This window comes from Cydia fagiglandana, chromosome 17 (assembly GCF_963556715.1).
Source record: "Cydia fagiglandana chromosome 17, ilCydFagi1.1, whole genome shotgun sequence".
NCBI classification, from domain to species: Eukaryota; Metazoa; Arthropoda; class Insecta; order Lepidoptera; family Tortricidae; genus Cydia; species Cydia fagiglandana.
The window spans coordinates 5,532,200-5,559,625 of record NC_085948.1 but is presented as its reverse complement, the minus strand read 5'-3'; the positions used below and the strand labels follow the sequence as shown (position 1 = coordinate 5,559,625).

At 42.1% G+C, this 27,426-nt stretch overlaps 4 protein-coding genes across 4 annotated transcripts in view; 2 read left to right on the top strand and 2 right to left on the bottom strand.

Moving 5' to 3' along the window:
• The window catches only part of LOC134672869 (uncharacterized), a 267,272-nt gene that overhangs the window by 100,303 nt on the left and 139,543 nt on the right, over positions 1 to 27,426 (bottom strand). The gene's annotated exons all lie outside the window — the stretch shown is intronic.
• LOC134672984 (kinesin-like protein unc-104) overlaps positions 1 to 27,426 on the top strand; it is a 160,832-nt gene that overhangs the window by 100,002 nt on the left and 33,404 nt on the right. Inside the window, exons 4-12 of the mRNA XM_063530943.1 lie at positions 242 to 324; positions 11,405 to 11,483; positions 13,309 to 13,463; positions 13,975 to 14,159; positions 22,447 to 22,558; positions 23,369 to 23,512; positions 24,510 to 24,673; positions 25,147 to 25,286; positions 26,270 to 26,314. Of these exons, the coding sequence (XP_063387013.1) occupies positions 242 to 324; positions 11,405 to 11,483; positions 13,309 to 13,463; positions 13,975 to 14,159; positions 22,447 to 22,558; positions 23,369 to 23,512; positions 24,510 to 24,673; positions 25,147 to 25,286; positions 26,270 to 26,314 (1,107 nt within the window). The remainder of the gene's footprint in view (positions 1 to 241; positions 325 to 11,404; positions 11,484 to 13,308; positions 13,464 to 13,974; positions 14,160 to 22,446; positions 22,559 to 23,368; positions 23,513 to 24,509; positions 24,674 to 25,146; positions 25,287 to 26,269; positions 26,315 to 27,426) is intronic.
• On the bottom strand, positions 5,473 to 7,280 carry LOC134672964 (uncharacterized). Its single transcript, XM_063530917.1, has 2 exons — positions 6,096 to 7,280; positions 5,473 to 5,575 (listed from the first exon to the last, which is right to left on the bottom strand). The coding sequence occupies exons 1-2, from the start codon at positions 7,278 to 7,280 to the stop codon at positions 5,495 to 5,497; spliced, it is 1,266 nt and encodes a 421-aa protein (XP_063386987.1). The 3' UTR covers positions 5,473 to 5,494.
• LOC134672944 (uncharacterized) lies at positions 16,453 to 21,912 on the top strand. Its single transcript, XM_063530893.1, has one exon. The coding sequence runs from the start codon at positions 16,498 to 16,500 to the stop codon at positions 21,841 to 21,843; it is 5,346 nt and encodes a 1,781-aa protein (XP_063386963.1). The 5' UTR covers positions 16,453 to 16,497; the 3' UTR covers positions 21,844 to 21,912.

Below are 27,426 nucleotides of genomic sequence, written 5' to 3'. Positions count from 1 at the left end.
GTTTATCTGTTGTATAATTACAAAAAAACTATCATGTAACGGGTTAAATCTGGGCCAGTCAATGACTACAAGCGTACCCTAAATAATAATATTCATTACTAGCTAACCTTTACCATCCTTGCGGGCCAATGAATCCTTACAGGGCTGACATCAAAGCATATTCATAATTTAATATTTGTACTTGGGTTATATAACGAACATTATGTACATATAAACTCAATCCAATCTTCTTTTGTTACAGTAATAGTGAATCCGAAAGCACCCCCCGGGAACAAAGATGCTGCCAAAAGCTTCAACTTCGATTTCTCATACTGGTCTCACAATGTAAGTACCTAACTATTTCTGTCTCAATCTAACTTTAACACAATGTTATCAAACTTTTATACATTTACTGGTGTTTTTGATAACTTAAGTCAGGAGTAGAATTCGAGCTTTATAAATTGATATTATCTTGCGTGTAAGGCTGCCTTTTCATAAGATGTGAGGAGATGTAAGGACACGTGCGCTAATCAACCAATGCTCATTGGTTGCATCCACATATCTTCGCCGTTCCGTTGGATTACACCCTATGCTATTGGTTGATGGCTCAGTAAGGCAGCCTAATAACAAAATGATATAAATTGAAATTGTAAAGGTACATTCAGATTTAGCGAATGCGCTACAAGTGCTCATATTTCCTTCAGGTTGCGCACAGGGAATGCTCCCGGCACTGAATGTGTATAGCAAGTTGGCGAGAACTGGGAATTCTCGGTTCCAGACTGAGTTTCACTGAGTTTCCCTGAGATTTTCTATACAAATAGAAAACCAGTACCGGGAGCACACCCTAGTTTCGCACCTAATTACAGTAACTTATCTAAAGACGCGCTTTAATTTACAGCAAATTCTAGTTGCATTCGCTAGATCATGGAGCGCCTTACAGTTCAAATTCAAATACCTCTCTGGATATCAAATCAGCATGAGTAGTTTTAATTCACTCGTACCTACAGTCGATGCAGTTTAAAAATTGGTTGTATATTTTGTTATGTTTGTAAGTAGGTACCAATTTCCATTTTTCCATTTCCTAAGTTAGGCAATACAAGGTGGGTATTAGTTACAGAGAATGCCTATCAACGTTAGGTACATACTCTTAGTAAACACAAATATATTTAGATACACTTGCAAAGTTTGCATAAAGGTGAAACTCTATATCCGGTAGTAATTCACTGGCAAACAGGGAGATTGCCTCGCCCCCAGCTCGGGTTTCTATCAATAGACGGAAAATTTAATGGAAAACACCATCCTGTTCACCATGTCGTGCAAATGTTTCCGTATTGCAAATAAACACGATTTTTTCTGAAATAATTCAATGTAAATAAAAAATATCCGAATTTCCCTTTACGAATCGAAATTTAAAAATAAAAGCGTGACTTCAAATAATAGCCCAATTATGTTTACGAAATATGTTTTAACAATTTTAATAAAAAAATATATTAAAACGGATCACTCTCGTATCTTACTCGACCGACATGTCGAGCAATTTTCGCTTTAAAATACGTGAGTGACCCATTTTAATATAATGAATATGTTTTATGTATCAAGATGGTCTATCTCCATCACCATCACAAATTACTTAAGCAAAAGTAAAATTTATAATACCTACCTATAAAATAAATAAAAGTTAGAGAGAGCTTAGAAATTATGCCGCATTTATATTATATTTAGCACCGATATATAACTAACGGCGCGATTCGGGAAATGAATTAGAGATGCACTAGATAAGAAATAGTAAAAATATGTGACATTCCACGGCAAAAGGTCCCATTACCCCGACTGAATATTGGAGCGGCGTTAATAATAAGCGTAAGCGCCAGCCGCTATAAGGTACCTTTTGCCGTGGAACTTCATATATCTTTACTATTTCATATCTAGTGAATGTCTAACGGCGCGATATCTTAAAGTTCGAATCGCGCCGTATATGTCGGACGACTTTCCATTTGCTGACAAAGTTTTAATCGCCATGTTGGCCATTTTCATCTTCATCGATCAGCTCGTTAGTGCTTGACCGATGCGATGGTGTAACAAGGTTTCCCGCCAATCGACCGGCCATTTCGCTCATTTTGGACGGCCGCCATATTGGATTTAACCGCAACGCGATTATCGGATTATATGTCTATGGTTTCAGCTCGAACTTAGCTTAGTACGCTATTTTCCGTTATTATAATTATAAACTACTAAGCAAACGCACACGCCTTAGATAGTTTTGTGTAGGTACTTACATGTGAGTATTTTTATTTTAAAATCGATTAATATGATTCATAACTTGTGTTTTCATTCCTTTTAAAAAAGCGATGATATGTAGCCATGACCAGCCCGATATTTTAAAAAGTATTAAATTAAAGTCTACTTAAGTATTTATTTATTAATTTATACACTGGATTTGTTAAAGTAGCTAGACTTCAACAAATCCAGTGCATAAAATTCATTTAAAAACCACAACCGCTTGTTACAATTAATTGAAAAAGCAAAGAGGTTGGTTTAATTAATAATTAAAATGAGTGTCTACGTCACAAGGCGGTTAGCCCGGACTCCCGTGGTCGCGTTCCGATACTTCTCTTTCCTTTGGTGCTCGTTGCTGGTGAGGAGCGCCTCCACCGCTCCGGTGTGACGCCTCGCGTGGTCCGGTAGGAGCTAGGCCTTCCAAAGCCTGCTGTGATGCCGCTGAGGACCCTGGCCGCTCCGGCCTGGGTGGTTCGGGTAGGTGTGGCGATGAAAAGAAACTCAATGTTTCACATGCACGTATATTTTACGTTAATCTACACTTATTCGTTCGTACACTGACGCCTGATGCGTGACAATCGTGACACGACAACTACTATTCTTAGAAAATAACTATACTGAAAACACACGCGGCGTGGTCAATGGCTGCGGCCAAGTCTAGCTTCAAACCCGGCAGGAATGCAACCTACGTGCGTTCGCTACAACGCTCCGAATCGTCCTGGTCCGGAAATAGAATCCATCGATATGAAGTTTTACCATAATGAATGTAGTGACATACCATTTAAGTTACGCTTGAGCCTCTAGGAAATTGGCCTACGATTATTGCACACGGCACATGTGAAAGGTGCTTGCACTTGGCGTAAACATTCCTGCGGGGGGGAGGCCAGAGTTGAGCTGATACCTTGAAGCACAATGGATTAGCTAGTCTAACTTACAGCACTATCAAACATTGACCACAGCAAAGTGGTGACATGAAAGAACAAGTAACCAACTAAATACTTATAAAGAAACAGTACCTAGTACAGTTGCAATTAGAAATCAGTGAGTCATCTTGATATAAATAAATTCAATTTAAACAGTAGGTACCATAAGTTGTTAACATGTGACAATACCAAAACATAACTTATAAATTAATACAGTTAAGTACACTCTACTGGTAATTTACACAATTTGACAACGGGCCGGATTAAGTCGCCGCCCTGAGTTTTTAATTTAACTGATCGTACAATATCATCTGCACCTTTAAATAATTGAATCACTCTACCTCTACGCCAGTGGAGAGGGGGTGCAGTTTCATCCTTGATTAATACTAAATCATTTAAAGCCATGTTAGGAACATGATTGTACCATTTGAGTCTGGTTTGCAAATTATTAAGGTAAGTAATATGCCATTTAGCCCAAAAGTTTTGTGAAATCTTTTGTAAAGACTGGAAATGTGATAAACATGCTACATTAGTGTCTTTCCACGGGTACTCAGGTACCGATAGCAATGGTTGCCCTATAAGAAAGTGGCCCGGAGTGAGTACTTCCAAGTCACATGGGTCCTCGGATAAAGGAACCAGAGGCCGTGAGTTAAGCACCGATTCTACTTTGGTAAATACGGTTGAAAGACCCTCGAAGGTCAGTATGCGGTCCCCTAACTCACGCTTGAGTAGGTTCTTACTACTCTTGACTGCGGCTTCTACCAAGCCTGACATGTGAGGGGCACCAGGAGGATTGAATTCCCAGCGGACACCTTGGCGACGAAATTCCTCCTGGAGGACAATTTCGTTGTCAAGTAAGAACTGACTAACCTCCTTGAGGTATGAGCTAGCACCTTTGAAATTTGTACCTTGATCGCTCCTGACTAAGGCGGGCAGCCCTCGTCGACTGACAAACCGTGTGAACGCCGCAATGAAGGCCTCGGTGCTCAGCGACGAGACGAGTTCAAGATGTACGGCTTTCGTTCCTAAACATACGAAAACACACAGATAAGCTTTGAGTGATTTAGCATTTCTGAGGTGACTACTTTTGACCCAGTAGGGACCGGCAAAATCGGTTGCTACTCCTGAAAAGGCACGAGCCGCCGTGACTCGGTCCGCTGGCAAATCTGCCATAAACGGGGCCTGCGTTGAAGCGTTGAATCTGAAACACGACATACAGCTATTGATTACGCGGGATACCACACGTCGCGCCGACGGGATCCAGTAACGTTGCCGGAGTATATTGATGAGTGCGCTCGTTGAAGCGTGACAATAGGTACGGTGATAATGCTGCATCAACATTTGAGTCCATTTATGGTCTTTAGGTAGAAGGTATGGGTGCTTAGCATCGTAACGTAAGCATGAATGCCGCAGTCGCCCTCCGACGCGAATGAAGTGATTCTCATCTACGAAAACGCTGAGTTTTTGAAGTGACTTGCAAACAATCTTGCCTCCTTTCAATAACACGATTTCATCTCTGTAAGCATCCAGTTGAACGTACTTAATCCAGTGGTTCATTGCCTCACGATTTTCGTCGATCGTTAGCGTAGGGCGAACGTTCCGTTGCGCTTTCGGCAAACGAACGTTCTTACAAAATCGCAATACGTATGACGTCACATTGATAAGCTTGTTGAACGAACTGACTCGTGATAACAGAAACTCCTCCCATGACTTCTCGGCCGGCGTAATGTGATGTAACTGTTTGAATCCGGGTAAATCTGGTGACATGGTGACCGGCATCGTCGGCCACTGTGACTCATTCGTCATTAACCATTCTGGGTTCCACCAAAGATGAAACCCGATGAGGTCCTTCGCCGTAGCCCCCCGCGATGCGACATCGGCAGGGTTCGACTCCGATCTGACATACCTCCATGTCATAGGTCGGGTTGACTGTTGAATATCTTGAACACGGTTACCTTCAAAAGTCTGTAGCACATGAGGCTTTGTGTTCAACCAACATAGCACAATTCTGGAATCTGACCAAGCATTTATGCTGTCAATCTGAACTGATTCCTCGTATGCCGCTGCGACGTGGTTTAATAACTTATAAACCAGGTGAGCTGCATTTAACTCGCTCTTCGGAATGGTTTGTTTGACTCTCCTTGACGCTACGCGAGTCTTAGCTATCACTAACCGTACTAGTACATTCCCTGACGCGTCCTCAGTCCGGAGGTACACGCAGGCTCCGTAGCCGAGCTCCGACGCATCTCCAAAGCCGTGGAGGGAGTGTGACACCGCACCGGGCAGAGTGACGCACCGCGGAATCTGTAGCTGACTCAAGTGATGTAGATCTTGAATGAGTTCATTCCATTGAAGGTCTTGAGTATGGGACAGTGGCTCATCCCACTGTAATCCATCTGTGAACAGTGATTGTAAAAACAGTTTGAATCTAAATATGATTGGTGCGCAATAGCCACACGGGTCATACAGTCTAGCTATGGTACTCAATATGCTACGTTTCGTCGTTGGTTGGCCCAACGGTATGTTGAGTTGATACGACATGGAATCTGACATGGGGTTCCACTGTATCCCTAATACCTTTATGAAACTCTTGTCGTCAGTGTCAAACTGACGAGGCATCTCACAATGCTCCTGCGGAAGATCCTGTAATAATTCTCTGCGGTTAGACGACCATTTGCGTAACTCATATCCAGCGCTCCGCATGAGTTCTATGAGTTCTGATTTGAGTTCTTGGGCCTCGGTGAGTGAATCAGCCCCAGTGAGGATGTCGTCAACATATACATCTCTGCGCATGATATGAGCAGCCGGTGAGTCTGGATGCTGGGCTTCCCAGTCATCAGCTAATCGAAGTAAGGTCCTTATCGCGATGAAAGGACTGGAGCGTAGTCCGTATGTATTGGTATTTAACTCATATACCTGTACATCCTGCGACGGATCCTCGCGCCACAGAATCAGCTGATAGCGCCTATCGCTGGGGTGTATCCACGTTTGCCGGAACATCATTCTGATGTCGGTCGTGAAGACAACTTGATGACGTCTGAAATTTAACAATATTTGAGTGATATCATTTTGAAGCGGTTTGCCTGAGTGAAGGCATTGATTGAGCGATACTCCGGTGCTTGAGTTAGCTGCAGCGTTATATACGACGCGGATCTTTTCGGATCCCTTTTTGAAAATTCCGTGGTGGGGTATTACATAGTGTTCGCTCTCGAAATTAAAGTCTGATTTGGACATATGACCAAGTGCCTCATAGTCCCTCATGAATTCCTTATATTTTTCAGCAAATACTGGATTTTTGGCCAGCCTGGCCTCCAACGAAATCAGTCTACGCATGGCTAGAGCCCTAGACTCGCCCAGCTTGGGTCGGTCTGCCCGCAGCGGCAACCGCACCATGAATTGGCCATTATCTAAACGTTGAGTAGTGGAGGTATACAACCTTTCACATTCGAGGTGTTCTGGGTGTTGCGGCCGCTCCTCGGGGGGCTGCTCCACTCTCCAAAACCTTTCTAGGACGTCCTCGAGCCGAGTAGCATGGATGCCGTAGTCCTCTACTGATGTCCCGGCGGTCGGTGTTGTTAATGATGATGGGTAATTCCAAGTTGCCCCCATCAGCACGTGACCGAAGCAGGTGCCGTACGCCTCAACACCTGGAATGTTAGTGAGTATCTTTGAACCAGTGTATATATAATTGAGCACATCCGTTCCTAGAATGATGTCCACATCCTGCGATTTATCCAAGGCAGGGTCAGCTAATTCAAGTTTTGATGAATCCAAATGAGTCCTGATCTCAGTATCATAATAAGGTATGTTTCCCGTAACCCTGTACATGACTGTAGCTACTACACTGATGATAGGCACTGTTTTCCCGCGTGGTTTGAATACAAGCTTAGCAATCGTGCCTGGCACATTTACCTTTATGTCACCTACTCCAAAAATATTATTCCCAGTAAACTGTTGGTGTACTTTGAATCTTTCTACAAATGATTTCTTCACTACGGAGCACCCCGCTCCCGAGTCAAGCAAAGCCCTAGCTTTAACATAAGACCCATTGCCTGATCTGACCATGATCACAGCTGTAGGAGAGACACGAATTGGCGCCATTCGTAGTCTTTCCTCCGGTGCACCAACAGTGGCCTGATCTCATTGTTCAGGCTCAGGACTGCTCCGAGTCCCGAAGCGCAATGAGTGGAATGACTGCTGCGCCGCTTGAACACGCGCGCCTACCTTAGCCCTCGGTATATGACCGGTGGGAATCAGCTGAGCCGGCTGAAGCGCACTATGAGGTGACCCTGTCTCCCTCCTTTGGGGTTGGTCTGGTACTGACGGCTTGGGAGACTGCGGCTTCGCAGCCCTCGGCGGAGATGTAGTCCGTCGCTGGGGAGACGGCCACCGCTCCGGCAGCGTGACTGCTCTCGACGTGCTTGGCGTGGCAAGCGGCATGACCCTTACCCGATGGACAGCTGCTTCAACTGCCATGGGTGGGGCTCTCCCCGCTGCACCACCATCGCACAGCAGTGAGTTGTGTGCGGACGACTCACACTGTGCGCACCAGTTGCGCTGCATGCACTCGCGTGCATAGTGACTGCGCAGGCATCTGAAGCATGCGCCTGACTTCCTAGCCCAGGTCTTCCGCTCCGAAATCGCCAGGTTAAGGAACTTCGGGCATTTGTACAAGCTGTGCTGGTCACTCGAGCAGTATGAGCAAAGAACAGGGGGTGAATTCACCTGATTGGTCTCTTGTTCGATGGCGAAGACCCTCGCTGGCGGTCCCGGTTTCCTGGTAGCTTGACCCGACGGCCCCGCTCTTCCTCGTGCAGGTGCGGAACCACGCTGCGCAGTTGGTTGCTCCACCGCTGCTGGCGAGACCGCTTGCTGAACCCGGCACTGCTCCTCCAACAGCGCCAGTAGCTGCGTGAGAGTGGGCAACACCTCCGGATTGCCACCGTACCTCTCCTCGTATAAGGTCTTGATTCTGTTCGGTAGTTTCTGCAAAATTATAAAAACCAATAAGTATGACCACTCCGTGATTGGCTGCTTGAGCTTCTCAAGCGCCTGGACTGACTCCCGGAGCGGGTCATAGAAAGCTGAGCGTGACCCTGCACTCCAGTGCGCCACTGAAGGCAGGTTCATGATTCGGCTAATGAATGTATCCAACAGCAGCCTGTTATTCTGATACCGAGCCCGCAATAACTGTAAAGCTACCGCGTAGTTGGGTCCGTCCATCGGAAGGTGCTGTATAATGGACAGCGCCTCCCCTTGCAACGACGACCGAAGATAGTAATGTTTCTCCGCGTCGGAGATGTCCCTACTATTGACTAACGACATAAAGAGATCATAGAAGGAGAGCCACTCTGGCAGGTTGCCACTGAAGGTGGGCAGCTGCACAGAGGGCAATTTGACTTTACCTGCCTGTCCACGGGGTGTGTGTGACTGGCCAGCCTCTCCAGCCGACGCCTCGTCTAGCTGGATCAGCAGCCGGTTAACCTCGCTGAAGCACTCCTGGTATTGAAGTCGTTCCTCCTCCTCGAGCTCACCTTCGTAGGCCAGCAGTGACTCGTGGGCCTTGACGTACTCAGTATAAATAAGATCAAAGTGCCGCTTCGCCACCGACGCGGCCATGCTGTCAGGTCGTGATGTGACCGTGCCAGCATAGTCGGTCAACATTTGGTACTTGGTGCGCAGCTGCACCTTGATTGACTTTAACGACATGACGTGAATTTACTTTACGATTAATGAAAGACACTAATTTGTGACACTATTCGACTAACAGTTTACAAGTTAGGTGGCTTTGGCTTTACCTTAAAGTTGGATTTTATATTGACGATAACCTAATTAATCTATTGGCGACACTTGACGTTGACAGATAATTCTAACCTAAATGTCCCAAACTGACGTTTGCCGCGAACCGGAAATGTCCTTATGCTAAAGATGGCCGCACTCCGCACTGTACGGTCCCCGTCCGTTGCCTACGCAAGAAAATGGCGGCCGACGCCTTCCCTTTTATTACGATTTGATTTGATTTTTTCGCACTATGCCCAACCGCACCGGGCTCCGTTTCCACTGAATTTAACGGCAAAAATGAATAATGCTGACACGATGAGTACTTGAAGCGATGATTACGCTACCAATGCGATGTACCGCTGCGGTGCTCGCGTTGATGACGATGGCTTTCAATAATATCGTGCTGTAATTCCTCCCCTCTGATGGGAACACCAAAAATGTCTACGTCACAAGGCGGTTAGCCCGGACTCCCGTGGTCGCGTTCCGATACTTCTCTTTCCTTTGGTGCTCGTTGCTGGTGAGGAGCGCCTCCACCGCTCCGGTGTGACGCCTCGCGTGGTCCGGTAGGAGCTAGGCCTTCCAAAGCCTGCTGTGATGCCGCTGAGGACCCTGGCCGCTCCGGCCTGGGTGGTTCGGGTAGGTGTGGCGATGAAAAGAAACTCAATGTTTCACATGCACGTATATTTTACGTTAATCTACACTTATTCGTTCGTACACTGACGCCTGATGCGTGACAATCGTGACACGACAACTACTATTCTTAGAAAATAACTATACTGAAAACACACGCGGCGTGGTCAATGGCTGCGGCCAAGTCTAGCTTCAAACCCGGCAGGAATGCAACCTACGTGCGTTCGCTACAACGCTCCGAATCGTCCTGGTCCGGAAATAGAATCCATCGATATGAAGTTTTACCATAATGAATGTAGTGACATACCATTTAAGTTACGCTTGAGCCTCTAGGAAATTGGCCTACGATTATTGCACACGGCACATGTGAAAGGTGCTTGCACTTGGCGTAAACAATGAGACTCTTTTGCAAAATCGGATTATTCAAATTTATTCGCCAGTCAGCGTCTGGTCCTCAGATTTGCATTAATATAGCATAATTTTATGAGCAATGTTTCGTGAACCTTTTGGTTCAGTTCGGTTTCGTTCGGTAGTAGTTTTTTTAAGTGCGATTTTACTTGGCTAGGTTTTATAAAGCTGCAATAACTACAGCTACTGTAAATTTTCTTGATGTTTAATCAGTGACGTTCGCTGCCGCACTACCGTGATTATGACGTTCATCCCGTCACCGACAGTAATGCAGCTGCAGTCGAAATTCGAACGTCACCTAAAGTTTTAATCGACATGTTTGACGGTTAACTTCGATCGATTAGACCAGCGGTCGGCAAACTTTTAGCAGCCAAGGGCCACATTGCAGTTAACGAAGTGGACGCGCACTTTGTTAGTATTTATGACTTTATCAGACATTGTCGTTTGTCAATATACATACAAAATAGCCAGGGAGGCTCGCGGGCCACGAGTGAGAGGTTCGCGGGCCGCATGCGGCCCGCGGGCCGCTGGTTACCGACCGCTGGATTAGACGATTACAGATCTGATGCAGTGCATAATTATTGTTTTCCTTCGTATTTTCTCGGAAACGTTCGTATTTGTCATGCTTCAATCAACCTCAGAACTTTTTGTATAGAGACTGACGGCTCGATCCGGAAAATGAATTAGATATCTATTAGACATCAAGAAGTTACGATATTGATAATTTAAAGATATTTGTAACTTTTGTAAGGTAGATATGTCAAATATGACGTTTCCGCGATTCTGGACGTCCTCTTGAACGATTTCCACAAGTTATGACTTAAATATCCAAGTCACATCTATTAGTCGATATCTAATGTAGATCGCAAAAATCTCTAGTTCGTGTCTAATCTTGCAATTATCTCGTTTCCCGAATACGCCTGTGTCATACAGGTAGTAATAGCAAGACGCGTTCGTACATTTCTGTGATTTTTTTTTCAATAATGCCAGTTCAGACTTGTAAAATCAAATCATCGCGTTGTAAAGTGGGATCCGAAGCACAGCTACGTTTGAAATCAAAGGCATCGCCGGTTTAGTTGTCACCATTCAAACTTACTATTTCTATTCTACTCTACCTAATTAGGCTAATTAAACAACGCAAAAAGAGATGTTACGCTCAACATGTTTGTCAAGACATTTAAAAAACTGTTTTTCATTATTCACATAGCGACAGAAATCCAAGTTCCATGATACTTCACCTTTCTGCAAAACTATGCAAACCGGATGCCCATAAACTATTTACTATTTCTGCTATAGTCGCATTTTATTCTGACAATTGACTGATGTATTTTGGTTACTGTGAACGATTGTGTACGTAAATAGGTAAGTAAGTATATATATTTTCTAAGACTCCATTATCGTTACAGCCCAGCGACCCGGAATTCTCGTCTCAAGTCATGGTGTACAAAGACATCGGAGAAGAGATGCTTCAACATGCTTTTGACGGTAACATTGTATTTTAGTATTGTCTTTTGATAAAAGATAAGATAAGATAAGATAAAAAATAGTTTATTCAAGTAGGCATATTACAATGCGCTTATGAACGTCAAATAAACCTTTACCGGCTCCAACCGTACACCTCTGCCCCGAGAAGATTTAAATCCCCCCTCAATTGGAGGAGGGTATCCCAATATGGGACCGGCAACAAACTCGGCGGGACACATACATGTCAGAGTCATGCCTACTGGCACTGAAATAAAAATAAATACATATAACCCCATTCTATAAAAGTATAACTTACAATATTATAACTGTAAACCGGCAACATTGAGATTATTGCTTGCTTGAACAATAATTTTGACATAAATTGTAAAGTATAAATATTTGCATTTAGATCTTTATTTGGGGCCGCAAATAAACAATTGTAGAGATTTTATGCTTATTTTTAAGGCATTTCTTAAGCTCAGAAAAGAAAAAAGTATCTAAATATTACCTAACAAAAAGACAGATCAAAAAGTTGCAGTCACGGATAGGTTAGAGTGTAAATACGTTTAAATTTTACTAAGTAGTGTGCTGAAAACTTAGTGCCATTTTACTATAAACTTAGTTACATTAAAATCGCGGAAACTGTATCTTCGTAACGGCATCCGCTTTCTCTCGTATCTGCAAAGATAGCATTAGTGATTTCGGTCCGACTGCGTTATGCTATGGTTGCGTAACCTTCCTTATTATATTTTACACGTGACGCAACTTTGTTATGTTATGACATGGTGTTTAGGGCTGATTTCCATCAGCGCATAAATATTATAGAACAAATCTCACACACATCAAGTGCTACGAGTACCTAGTTCGAAAGCGCGTTCTAAGCGAAAATTAATACCTATATTCAAATATGATTCCATGGACTTGCCTAGTGACAAACCCCCGCCTAAGCCCTGTGAAGCAGGGGTTTTATAAAGCGACGGGTAAAACCCGGTACGAAAGTAATTGTGCTATGTATTAGGTATAACGTGTTTTCTCCTTAAAGGTACCAAGGCTCAGATACATAAATAGCAGCGCGAACAAAAAATTATCTGCTCTGAGTTTATACCTGCGCTTATAATATTTAGAAATACCTACGATAAAAACAAACACGTTTTCATTTTTATGAAAGTTGCTAGAAGATGCTATTGCGATTAATGCTGCATAAATAAATTACTAATTCAGCATTTACTAATTCAAGATAACCATCTTTTCAGTAGGATAAATAATGTACACCAGCTCAGTTAGGTTGTTTTTACGTAAATAGTTTCTAGAATTATTATATATTATATATATCTATTAAAGGTTTTCAGTTGCAATTAGAATACAAGAAAGTTGTAGCAGTAACAATTATTATCAACTATCAATCACCCAGTTGTCAACATCCGTTCCGGGATCCATTACTTTGGAGGTAGGGCTATCTTAATTACTGATGTGCCGTCGAAAAGTTTCTAAAATTGCGAAATAATCCACATGTAATAAAATCGGAAACGACTCATATTTTTGTACGGGAAAACGAAATTTTTCCAAAATAAAAGTTTCTTTTGATTCCTATTTTCCTGCCGAGAATATTTCCAAGTTTTTGGAAACTCCGCAACTTGCACATCCAAACACAATAATTCCGCTTTGTATTCTACCCATCATTTTACCATTAGACGCACATTCCTCAAAAGCTTGTAACTTGTAATACAAGCGGCTGTCACAGCTGTATTACAGCTTTGGTTAGAAAGGGACTTCCACTTGTATTACAAGTTACAAGCTTTTGAGAAACTGGTCCTAGATCACCTTCTAAACTTGTAACTTTTTCCAGGTTACAACATATGCATATTCGCCTACGGTCAGACGGGCGCTGGCAAATCTTACACGATGATGGGCCGCGACGAAGATCAGGGCATCATCCCGAACATCTGCAAGGACCTGTTCCGTCGCATCAGGCAGACCACTTCTGATGACCTCAAGTACTCGGTATGTATACCTTCGTTAAAACTTAGTACATACCAAAAAGCACTTTGCCTTTTTGTGTATTTCTTCATGTGAATTGTCAAAAAAAGTGTAAAAAATATTAAGCACATTGCCTTTTTGTATATTTGTTCATGTAAATTGACAACAAAAGTGTTAAAAATATTAAGCGCATTGCCTTTTTGTGTATTTGTTTATGTAAATTGACAACAAAAGTGTTAAAAATATTAAGCACATTGCCTGTTTGTGTATTTTTTCCTGTGAATTGACAAAAACAGTATAAAACATATTAAGCACATTGCCTTTTTGTGTATTTTATCCTGTGAATTGCCAAAAAAGCATAAAAATATTAAGCACATTGCCTTTTTGTGTATTTTTTCCTGTGAATTGACAAAAATAGCATAAAAAATATTATCACATTGCCTTTTTGTGTATTTTTTCCTATGAATTGTCAAAAAATGTGTAAAAAATATGGCTTATAACGTATTTCAATTAAATATACCAATTCCTTATCTAGGTGGAAGTCTCGTACATGGAGATATACTGCGAGCGCGTCCGGGACCTGCTGAACCCTAAGAACAAGGGCAACCTTCGGGTCCGCGAGCACCCGGCCCTTGGACCCTACGTCGAGGACCTTAGCAAGCTGGCCGTCACATCGTACCAGGACATTTACGACCTTATCGACGAGGGCAATAAGGCCAGGTTAGTTCATCAAATTGTATTATAAAATAAGTTTTTGGCAAAAATTTCATTTTTGGTACAAGCTTTTATCGCTGACTGTACTTTTCTTACGACAGACAACTAATACTCATCGAGACAATTCTAAAAACCCCTAACACAATTAGGTTGCGTTGTTTCATCACAGAGTTCCTATGACCACCTCCTGTCTCCATCATCAGATCAGTTCGACAGTACCATATTATTGTATTGTCACCAGAACTACATCCAGCTGCCAATTTTCATGACGCTACGATCCTTGGAAGATGGTTAAATTAGTTTCCTTAGATTCCATTACATAGTTAGTTACATACAGGTCGAGAGTTCATGGCCACCTCCTGTCTCCATCATCAGATCAGTTCGACAGTACCATATTATTGTATTGTCATCAAAACTACATACAGCTGCCAATTTTCATGACGCTACGATCCTTGGAAGATGGTTAAATTAGTTTCCTTAGATTCCATTACATAGTTAGTTACATACAGGTCGACCTAATAAAAGCTTGTTAATGAAACATTGTACATAAGGGCCACCCCACATTTAGCGTCTTTCGAGCGTCGGCGTCTGGTCAGCGCTATGGAAAATGACATCGCTGCGCAGTTGCGTCGACGTTGCGTCGAGCAGCGGCCATAGAGTTGTAGACGCCGACGCTCGAAAGACGCTAAATGTGGGGTGACATTGTCGGGAACTTGACGCGTATGGCAGCTAACTTAGTAACCTGTAGAAATCTGTATTATAAACCGTCTTAGAGCATTTAGTTACTGCCAAACTGCCATTTAGTCTGCCGATTTTTGCGGGGGAGGGGACGCCATGAGCTATGTCAGTCCATACAAACGTATGCACAATTGTTCAAGTACTTAGAAACTTACTTACGTACTTACCCCCTTATTCATAAACGTTTACTAAAGTTGACAAGCTGATAATAATCGTTTGTCCCTTTCCGACGTATTGGTATGATGGGAAGGGACAAACGATTATTATCGGCTTATCAACTTTAGTAAACGTTTATGAATAAAGGGGTTAGACCGTTAGTGCTTGAGAAAGGAGACCTAGGCTCTCCGAAACATGTCGTGCGAGTGACTAAAAACAAGTGAGTCAAAACCATAAAATTATTCAATGTTAGTATGTCTCACGACAGCTTAAATAAGCTCTTAAAGGCGACTCCAGTTTGGTGCCGATAGCACCAGCGCATCATCATCATCAGTCCTGGACGCTCGGAGCAGAACCGGTCGTCCATCCGCGGCCGCGCCCGCGCCCCGCGCCCCGCGCACCGCGCTTGCATTCTCTCACCAACCGCGGCACACGAAACACGACGGCTCGCGCCCGTCCGCTCGCGATTAACTGTACGCGCCGCGCTCTGTTATATTGTAACGGTCGATTATAGTTTTTAATATATTTTTACATAAGTTATACAGTCCACATTATTTCTCTCCAGTAGCTAGACCAATATATGGTCCTTAAACGCCGTAGTAAATGACAGTGGACCGTTACAAGCGCGATTTCAAATAAAACCGTTAATATCGCATCCGTCGTTCTGCGATTTATCACGACGGATTTACGAGTGGAGGTCGCAGCGCATCGTGAGAAGCACATCTACAATCGCCCGTCTTCAGTTGCCTTCGATATTGCTACATAAATAAAACTGAGGTCTTCGCCGTGATCATCAATACTTCAAAGTGCACGGCCCCTGCAGAACTGCGTTATCTTCGATCTACAAGCGACACCGGGTGAACAACGAGTGCAGACATCATAAATACAAGTGTATATCATAAAAATCACGGACAGAAAGATCACCAGAATTGGAGCTCACTACCTACCGGCTTACAATTACGGATAGCATAACTGTGAGATCATTCCAATATTCCCATTTTAGTTTACATTCCTATAAAAATTACAAGTAAGTAGCTTTAAAATCATTCCATTAAAATTACAATCAAAACAAACCGTATTATTAAAAGTGCTTCGATCTTAGTTGCATGTTAAAGGTATCTTGTTCAGTCTTTAATAGCTTTATTTTTAATTTCCATCATTATTGTCGTCATTTTTGCAAATTTATTTAATCATATATCAAAGTTAAAATCGTAATTATTTTTCAAAATAAAAAGTGGGTTGGTCGAGAAACGCGTTTTAGATCCTTACGATTTTTTAATTGCAATTTCACAAGTTGCTTATCGTATTAAATAATTTAAGCGCCTACAAACAAGTTAAGAGCAAAGTTGAGGATAGTGTTGCTATTTTTTTTCAGTAGGTACGAGTAACACATTACTTAGAACACTTAGTAATTTCATTTCACTTATTTTTTTTTAATTTTCACTGCACAATGGCTTTAGAAGCACGTAACAAAGAATTAATTAAGAAACGTGGTACAGTGAAAGCTAAGCTTACGCAATTTACCGCTTATTTAGCTACAGCTAAATCTTGTGATCAATTGAGTGAACCACAACTGGTCGAATTAGACCTACGCATAAATAAAATAGATGCTTTATATGAGTCATACGACACGTTTCAGAGCGAGTTGGAGCAGCTGGTGGAGGACCCGGACGAGCTGTATACCGATCGAGAGCAGTTTGAAGGGACTTACTACCGCGAGCTCGCGAGCGCACGGGAACTGTTGGAGCGACATCGTAGTCAGCGCGTTAAAGAGTACGCTAGCGCTAGGTCTGAGGTAGGTTCTGATGAATGCCCTACTGTCATATCATGCAGACAAAGTAACGTACGTTTGCCAAAAATAAATCTACCACACTTTAGCGGCGGCTGTCAAAATTGGTTGGAATTTAAAGATATTTACGTCTCATTAATTCATACGGAGAAAAGCATAGATGATATCAATAAATTCCACTACCTTCGCGCTTCTCTTCATGGAAGTGCAGCCATAGTAATACGTAGCTTAGATTTTAGAGCAGAAAATTATAATGCAGCATGGAAATTGTTATGCGACAGGTATGACAACAAACAATTATTGGTAAATAATCATGTGCAAGCTCTTTTCAACATAGAACCGATTCACCGGGAGTCTTGTCAAGGTCTTCGTCAAATAGTTGACACCGCAAATAAAAATCTTAGAGCACTGGCTACCCTTGATCAGCCAGTTAATCAGTGGGACACATTAGTCATCCATATAATGTCATCCAAGTTAGACAACATTACCAGTAGAAAATGGGAGGAGCATAGGAACTCATTGTCAGAGCCTCCTTCACTTGACAATTTTCTTACATTTTTGAGTAACAGGTGTAATCTTCTTGAAACATTAGAAGAATCCAAAAATAATAAGTCGAAGGCAGAGTCATCAGTCAGTAAGCCTAAAAGTTTTTTAGCCTCTTCAAGTCAACATGACAGTGCTAAAAGTCATCTTAAACCTTGTCCTTTGTGTAACAAGACCCACTATATCTTTAATTGTGACGCCTTCAGAGCCTTGCCGGTTGACCAACGTTGGAATAAGGCCAAGGAGTATAAAGTGTGCCTTAACTGCCTGCGCCCGGGACATCATGAGTCGAAGTGCAATCTTAGTCATTGTAAATATTGCAAGGTCAGGCACAATACGTTGTTGCACAAACATGACGACACAAATACTCCTGCAGAACACGTAGCATTGTCTGCGAACAATCACGTCGTGGGTAACGTATCGCCACATGTATTCCTTTCCACAGCTCTGGTGAAGGTCAGTGACAGCAAGGGTCAGATGCACACAGTAAGAATCATGCTGGATAATTGCAGTACAGCAAATTACATTTCGCAGAATTTGACTAATAAGCTATCATTGCCAACACGTCCTATTATTTGTAATACTTCTGGTCTAAACGATCAACAGTCAAAGAGTGTACAGGCTTGCTCTCTTCATATGGAGTCTCGCGATGGAACTTTTAAGACAGACATTGATTGTTACATATTGCCAAAAGTCACACAAACCATTCCTGATCAATTTCTAGACGTTAATGAAATACCTATTCCTTCAGGACTTTGTTTAGCTGACCCCTCTTATTATGAACCGTCTTCAATTAATCTTCTTGTCGGTGCTCAAATCTTTTGGGCTGTACTTGGTTCAGGGCGTATAGATCTTGGAAAACAAAATCCACTCCTTGCTGAAACAAAACTTGGCTGGCTTGTCGTAGGCGCTTTGTGTCAGCCAAGTCTTAATAAACCTCATAATCCTGTTTGTTTCTTTCTTAATGACCAGCAAACGGGCATAGATCTTACTCCATTTTGGGAGCTTGACACAATACCTTCAAAACATAATCTCACCGTAGACGAAAATACATGTGAGCAAACCTTTACCACTACAACAAAACGCGATGCAGAGGGACGCTTTGTAGTCACATTGCCGCTGAAGGAGTCACCAGACGTATTGGGAAGCTCATTCGAACTGGCTAGACGCAGGTTCCTCTCCTTAGAGCGAAAGTTTGATAGGGATCCTTTATTTAGAGAGCGATACATTGAGTTCATGACTGAATATGAAACCTTAGGTCACATGAGCGAAAGTTTTCATGACCCTTCGCGACTATCATACTTTCTACCACATCATGGAATTTTGAGGGAATCTAGCACGACTACCAAGTTGCGCGCGGTCTTTGACGCGTCTGCTGCCACCACGTCTGGAAAGTCCCTCAACGACATCCAGCTTGTAGGTCCTAGGATTCAAGATGATTTATTCTCGATCCTCCTTAGATTCCGTCAACATAGGTTTGTCGTGTCTGCGGACATAGAAAAAATGTACCGACAAATCTTAGTTGACGAGGAACAACGGTCACTTCAAAACATTCTTTGGCGAGCTAACCCCTCGCAACCCATAAAAATTTACACACTTAATACTGTGACTTATGGTACGGCGTCGGCTCCTTATCTTAGCACACGCTGTCTTCTCCAATTGGCGCAGGAATCTCCAGACAAACAAACTCAAGATGCAATATCTAAAGACTTTTACGTAGATGACTTCCTGTCAGGGTCACATTCAGTTGATGATACTGTGTCTTTGTGTCAAAAGGTCACAGACACTCTTCGCTCAGCAAAATTCAATCTTAGAAAGTGGCAATCTAATAGTGAACAAATTTTGAAGCAAATCAATAATGAACCTCGTCTTAATCATACAGTTAACTTAAGCGAAAAGGAATTATCAAAAACACTTGGCATTAACTGGAATTGTACTCAAGATACTTTAACCTTTCAAATAAATATTACAGTTCCTTCCGTAGTTACCAAACGCACTATATTATCAGCCATAGCACAGGTATTTGACCCTCTTGGTTTAGTTACACCTTGCATTGTAGAAGCCAAAATTTTAATGCAAAAATTGTGGGTTGACAAAATAGATTGGGATCATCCTCTTTCAGGCAACTTACTTACATCATGGAACAATTTTGCAAAATCACTTCCTAACCTAAATAATGTAAATATACCAAGATGGATATCATGCGAATCATCTACTTCGATTGAATTTCACATTTTTACTGATGCGTCAGAAAAAGCATATGGAGCGTGCCTTTATGTCCGCTCCGTGGCCGGGGATGGCTCTGTGTGTGTGCGTCTTCTGGCCTCTAAAAGCAAAATTGCACCTATTAAGGCTACGACCATCCCTCGCCTTGAACTTTGTGCAGCATTGTTGGGAGCAAGATTGTGCACAAAGGTCATGGAGTCACTGACCTTGAAACCAGAACGTTGCATATTTTGGTGCGACTCCATGATTGTCCTTGGATGGTTAAAATCATCTCCGGCTCTTCTAAGGCCGTTCGTAAAAAACCGTATCTCTGAGATACAAGATAGCTATCAACCAAAATGTTGGCGTTACGTTCCTTCTAAAGAAAATTCAGCTGATCTCGTGTCTCGGGGTCTTGATGCGGACCTTATACAAACCTCGTCTTTATGGTGGTCAGGGCCGTCCTTTTTAGCGTCAGATCCTTCACATTGGCCGACTGCACCTGGTTCTGAAAGTGAAAGCACATTACCAGAGATTATAACACATAAATCATTCGTCATTACTTCATCCAATTCAGATAACGTCAATGCCATTCAAACCTTGATTAATAACCGCTCAGATTATGCAAAGATACAGCGGGTAATTGCCTACATAAATAGATTTACGCACAATTGTCGAAATGCTAGTAATAGAAAACAGGGTTACCTTACTGCATCTGAATTATCTGCTGCATCAACCTTGATCCTTCGCATGTCTCAGCAAACCGCCTTCCCTGAAGAGTATGAACGGCTGAAATCTGGAAAAGAGTTACCAAAACAAAGTCGACTTAAATCGTTGGCCCCATTTTACGACTCTGGCCTTATCAGAGTTGGCGGTCGACTTAGTAATTCCTTTTACGACTACGGTGTCAAACACCCTATAATTGTTTGCTGTAAGCAACCTATAATAAAGCTATTAGTTAGGATGTTGCATCTCCGCGCCCTCCATGCAGGTCCTCAGTTACTTATGTCAATCTTACGTCAAAATTACTGGCCTCTTGGGGGTCTCAATTTAGTAAAGAATACTGTTCGACAATGTATCCGCTGCATTAGGCTTAAGGCAGAAACGATCCAACCTGTAATGGGAAATTTACCAAAGGAGCGGTTACATCTCGAATTTCCATTTATCGAAACAGGCACTGATTACGCAGGACCTATTTTGATAGCCGATCGCAAGGGTAGAGGCTGCAAGCTCGTGAAAGCTTATATTTGTATTTTCGTCTGTTTGGCAACACGGGCACTTCATTTGGAGCTTGTCTCTGATCTTACTAAAGAAGCTTTTATTGCAGCGCTCGATCGGTTTATAGCTCGTCGAGGGAAGCCGAGAACCATATTCTCGGACAATGGTACTACCTTTGTTGGCGCTGCCAACGAGCTCGCTAACGTGCTGAACCAAGATTTAGCCAAGGATAGGACCGCTGAAGGTATTAACTTCTCTTTTATTCCCGCGTACACGCCTCATTTTGGCGGCTTATGGGAGTCCGCTGTAAAGTCAGTCAAGCACCATTTACGTAGAGTGTTAGGACTTACGCATCTCACATTTGAAGAAATGACAACATGCCTCTGTCAGGTCGAAGCAATTTTAAATTCACGACCTCTTACCCCCCTTTCCGACGACCCCTCTGACCTTACACCCCTTACTCCGTCACACTTTCTTATTGGGAGATCTCTCGCGTCGGTGCCACATCGTCAAGTCTCCAACCAGAACATCTCAAGTCTCCAAAGGTTCCATCGCATAGAAGTTCTCAAACAGCACTTTTGGAATCGTTTCTCAAATGAATACATCTTCAACCTTCAGCAGAGAACGAAATGGCGCCACTCAAAGGGAAGGCTTGAAGTTGGGACCATGGTGGTAGTGAAGGAGAACAACCAACCGCCTCTTATGTGGCTGATGGGCCGTATCGTCAACGTGCTACCTGGGAAAGATGGAGTCGCCAGAGTAGCAGACATCAAGACAAAGAAGGGAATCATACGTCGAGCCTTTAATACAATATGCCCTCTTCCGATCTACAGTCTTGAAGACAATGGGTCTTCAACGCCGGGAGTATATGGTGCCGATAGCACCAGCGCATCATCATCATCAGTCCTGGACGCTCGGAGCAGAACCGGTCGTCCATCCGCGGCCGCGCCCGCGCCCCGCGCCCCGCGCACCGCGCTTGCATTCTCTCACCAACCGCGGCACACGAAACACGACGGCTCGCGCCCGTCCGCTCGCGATTAACTGTACGCGCCGCGCTCTGTTATATTGTAACGGTCGATTATAGTTTTTAATATATTTTTACATAAGTTATACAGTCCACATTATTTCTCTCCAGTAGCTAGACCAACAAGTTATGAATTAAATGCTCTAAGTAAACCGTTGAACATAAAGCTAAGTTATCAAACGTTATCATTCCAAATGTCGGCTTCTTAGTTTTATCAGAAGTGTTAAAAAATAGCATCACGTACAGTCGCCATCAGATATATCGGAGCGGCCAAGGTGCTCACAAATATCTGAACACGCCTCTATTTTCAAGGCGCTAGAGTGTGTGTTCAGATGTTTTTGACCACCTCGGCAGCTTCGATTTTGATGGCGACTGTACCCAACACCTTTCTGGAATGCCCCTGAGTTATAAAAGCCGCTAGGCTAGGCTAATAATTTTGCTGGCTGTACTGTTTGTACCTAAGGGTGGTATTCCATCTGTCCAATATATTGGTCCAATGTCTATTTGCGTCTCACATTTTGCTTAGTGAGAGAGTGAGACGCAAAGCACATTGGACAAAGAAATTGGACAGGTGAAATACCACCGTAAGCAATGCGTTATTATATTGGCTAATATTGCAGGACGGTGGCTGCTACGAACATGAACGAGACGTCGTCTCGCTCGCACGCCGTATTCACTATCTTTTTCACACAACAGAGGCACGACCAGACCACGGATCTTATGTCTGAGAAGGTATGTATATGTATATGATTTTAAATAAATATTCAAATTATTACTTTATGAATAAGTGAGGAAGGAATATAGCCAGAGGACACCGGCTACGTGTGCGTGCGCTTAAATGTTGGAGCAGCGCACGCACACGTCACGCAAGTTGTGTGCCGTCTCTCATAAGGATCTTTATATTACGATGCGCTCGTGCGCATTGAAGTATACAGGGTGGAACATTTCTAGAGATTGCGCTGAAAGGATAGTGTTATCTAAGTGATCTACATAATCGAGTTATTATAATCGTAAAGCTGGATTAAAAAGTAAAACAAAATCATTAAAATGAAATATTTTTGTATCAGTGACAACCCTACAAAGTTATTTACTTTTTAAATTGACACATTAAGTCATTTAATAGGATCTACTTGATAGGGCTGAAACATACTAATTTTTGCACTACTGTTTAGCAAACTGTATATCAAAAACGGTTAGAAATATTAACGTGACTAATAAGTGAAAAATAAAGTACGTAGCCTAAACAGTGCCTCGTTTGCGTAAAAGTTCTTCGTTCTGTTCTACCCGATATATCCGGTGTGCATGGGAGTTTAATGTTGAGTTACCAGGCGTGGCTCGCTCCCCGAATTCGTCGCTTTGCTACAGGTTGCTAAAAGTACATCCGTTCCACACCAATTTTGGTGGCTAGCCATAAGCCGCGCGTGGCGCTGTCGCCACCTAGCGGCCATATTTGTCCTGACCGTAACAGACGCGTTTTGTTAGAGAGTGAGTCTCCTGTACCTAATACTATTATTTATTCTGTGGTGTTACGTTTTTTCCTAGGTGTCGAAGATCTCCCTAGTGGACTTGGCGGGCTCCGAGCGAGCCGACTCGACAGGCGCCAAAGGCACCAGGCTGAAGGAAGGCGCGAATATCAACAAATCACTCACCACACTGGGGAAAGTCATCTCCGCGCTTGCTGAAATCGTAAGCACATTTATTTATGTTTGTTTTTGTCTTATCGGTAAACATAAACTATTTATGTTAGATTTAATACGACGATTTAAAACGTTAACGTACACCATCTAGTATTTTGTAAGCAGCTGCAAGGGTTTTCCATGAATGAAGTAAAATGATAAACAATTCAATATTTGAAAGCCAAACAGTAGTAATACTAGTAAAATATGTGCTCAACTCTGTATTGCTCATGTAAATCTTTTTTTATTTGTACCGGGTACCTTACATTTTGCTAGATTTCATTATTTTCAAAAGATTCATTTACAAATATATTTTACTTTACTGCGTCCTTTACATTTGGATAACTATAGTCGGTAAGTCGCCAGGTTTTCCTTAATGTGTGTTCATATCTTTAAAATGCTTGATCCATAGCAACTACGACATTTCATATGTTTACCTTCATTTTACATTGTTTTGCGTAAAACAATGTAATGTTTTTAATATATATATCGAATATATGTATGTATATATCAGTGGCGGCGCGTCCATAAAGGCCGATTCCCACCGGCTTGCCTGTTTTTGGACGTTTGAGCAGAGTTGTAAAGGAAATATGTAAGCCAAATTAGCCCCGGCTTGCCTATGGACATGTTTGACGCGCCGCCACTGGTATATATATTGCATTTGTAATAGTGATCCGAGTCAGACTGAATATATTTGACGCTTTTACTTACTATCAACCCTATTTAATACTATTGATGATTTCCACTGGGAAAAGTACTGCAATAAAACAGCCTTGTTACTCTATAGTAACAAGGCCTATGCATTGACATAGTTGATGAAAAATTTAAATTATTCTTTGTAAACAAACTTTAATTATACTTCGCTTAACCGGCTTTAAATTGAGAAGTAAATTACCAAGAAATAGTACAATTTCTCAGCGGCACTAAAATATATTGAGCAGAAAGCATTAAAGTCCTGTTTTGGTTCGTATACCTACTTTTTTCTTTACACGACTAATATTCTTCAGGCGTCAAAGAGCAAGAAATCAAAGAAGGCAGACTTCATACCATACCGTGACTCTGTGCTCACCTGGCTTCTCCGAGAGAACCTGGGAGGGAACTCCAAGACCGCCATGATAGCTGCTATATCGCCCGCCGATATCAACTACGACGAAACACTTAGCACATTGAGGTATGCAAATATAGACCTTATTTTCATCATATAGATATCAATATTGAATGTTGTAATGGAGGAACATCGGCTCAATCTCATCCTCCAGACGCCCAGGCACAAAAAAATGCCAATACACTAGCAATTTGATTACCAAAATAAAGATTCATAATGGAACGAATAGGAGACATTTTGTAGACGTCTGAACGGTTAGAGGTTATGACGTATATGTACGCTATGACGTCACAACTCGACGTCAGACATCCACTTTCAAATATTTCTTTATTATTTTATTATAGACTTCAAAGTAAAAGCGAAATAATAAATTCGAAGATAAACGCGTCAACTTTGTCTCGTTATTCATGTTTTCAAAACTGCGACTTAATTATTAATACTACATACTTATTACTTATTAAAATATCTTATATAAATGTGGTCAATGAATATTAAATCTTATTACCATGTAAATTGAGTTAAAAATTGTTAATTTCTAGATACGCCGACCGCGCCAAACAGATCGTTTGCAAGGCGGTCGTCAACGAGGACGCCAACGCCAAGCTCATCCGCGAGCTCAAAGAGGAAATCCTCAAGCTGCGCGAACTCCTCAAGGCGGAGGGAATCGAGGTCGAGGAAGGTGAGTGCTCGTGACGTGAGGAGGGGAGTCACTTCACTTATCGACGCGGAATCGAAAGCCGAAGCCACGGGGCGGACACGCTATACATCAAAGACATTTGCGTTTATATGTGTGCGCGGCACGTCTGTACACGCGTTATTGAGTATGTGTAGGTAAGTCGCTTTAGTGAGAGGACGCCAGAAGTCCGCCAGATTCATGTCGCGGCCAATCGCGGGGCGAGGTAATGTGAGTCGGGGCGGGGCGGTGCGTGGCCGTTCTGTATGATAATACTATTACTTATTCTGTACCGAAGTTTTATGTCAGTTCAAAAGATGTTCATTTCGTTTAGGTTCAAACATCGTGAAACAAAGACTGAACATCGAACGAAATGTGAACTGAATTAAATAATTGGACGTGGGTTAGCTTCACATTGATTTATTCATGACATAAATCAAATGTCAATAAAATATAATGCATTAAACCAATAAGTTCACATTCAGTAAAATGCAAAATATTAAAACCGAGCTGTAAGAATGTTTCGTTGAAATTAACGACATTAGCGTGAGGCTTTTGTCTGTGGTAGGTTTATATTGCAAAGACGTATTTTTATAAATTAGATTCTTTTAGCTAAAGTGCCTTTAAAAGTGGCAACACTTAACGTAGGTACAGATTTTTTTGCGTCTTCACGCGGCCGACGGTGATCGAAGCGCACTCGATGTTCAAATGTTTTCGGCGGTCCCAATGCGTCCGCATGCAACTAGTAATTCCTGAAAAGCGTAAGACGGAAAGCTACGGTAATCCAATCGACTCAACCCGATTCCACGTCGATAAGTCTAGCGACCCTTGTTGTTACCCAGTTAGGTTGTTTAGCCGTCATGTGACCGGTTAGCTCGTTCTGTGTCAGTTGCGTAATGTGTAAATAACCATGCTACAGAAACGCCACAACGTACTTGTATTCCTTATACTAAAACTTACGTTTTGTTTTCCAAATATCCCACGACTAGGACCAGATGGTAGAGTCGTTTATGAAAAGAAAGATCCGCCTACCAGTAAGTAATTTGAACGAGGCTTCTGCATTGTACACCCCACCTGTACGCTTGGCCTCCTGAATAGTTGCCACGCTTAAAAACAAATATATTTATATATAGCGAGCTGGCAACGTAGCATTTTATATGCAATGGATGCACCTTTGTCCTAAGCTTGTGGCGTTCGTAGGCAACCTCGTTCACTTCACGAGTACCGATTGTTCCTAATATTATTGATATTCAAGTCAGTTATATTATTATATCTGCGCTTTTGTTATTGGTGTTGGTTATGGTCTATTTATGCATATTTAGTGGGAATGGTTGGGATAGTGTATATTTTGATATTCATATTTATTGTGTGTCTGTTTGTACAACTGAATATTTCAACAATTAAAAACACACCACTTAACTTATTTCTGTTGAAATGTTTAGTTATTTGTACCGTTCGCGGCCTGACACTGACAAAATTGGCATTTTTGAACGTTATTCTACACGAAATACACTCGACATTTTTTTAAATAAAATCCACTAAATTAAACAAAATAACCGACTTTCAAGTAAGAAAAAAAATACAAATGAGGTAATAAGTGACGGAGTTCTCCATTAACAATAAAAAAAAGCACTCACTAGAGAACCTTTTTGGAAGTCGGTTAAAAGAATCTGTCGCGAACGGGAGTCAACAATTGTATGTTGCGTATGTTGCTGCAGAAAAGCTTCATAGCCTAAACTGCATGCTCCCATATCTTGTCCACGTCTTAGATCTCGATGTTGCCATATGTATCTCTTATAAATCCTTTGTAATGTAGTATTTTATATTAGTCATAATATGTTATTAAAAAAAAACTGGTTGCACTCCGGGAGTGCCGGCAGAAGTGAAAACTCAATGACATTGTAACAGTTTTTCGATCAGGTCACGTGTGCGTCTTACGAAGCGTCTTACGCTGTCGCGAGTTTAACATTTTTTTCCTCGTCACAAAAAGTGCACAGTGCCGCTAAAGAAGTTTTCACTTCAAAAAATATGCCTAAAAACATTGGAAGGCATATACTTAATTTAAAAGCTAAAATACATATAATTGGCTGTTTGTTTGATTAAAAATAATTTAGTTATGTTCAGAAGACTGTTACAAACAATCTTA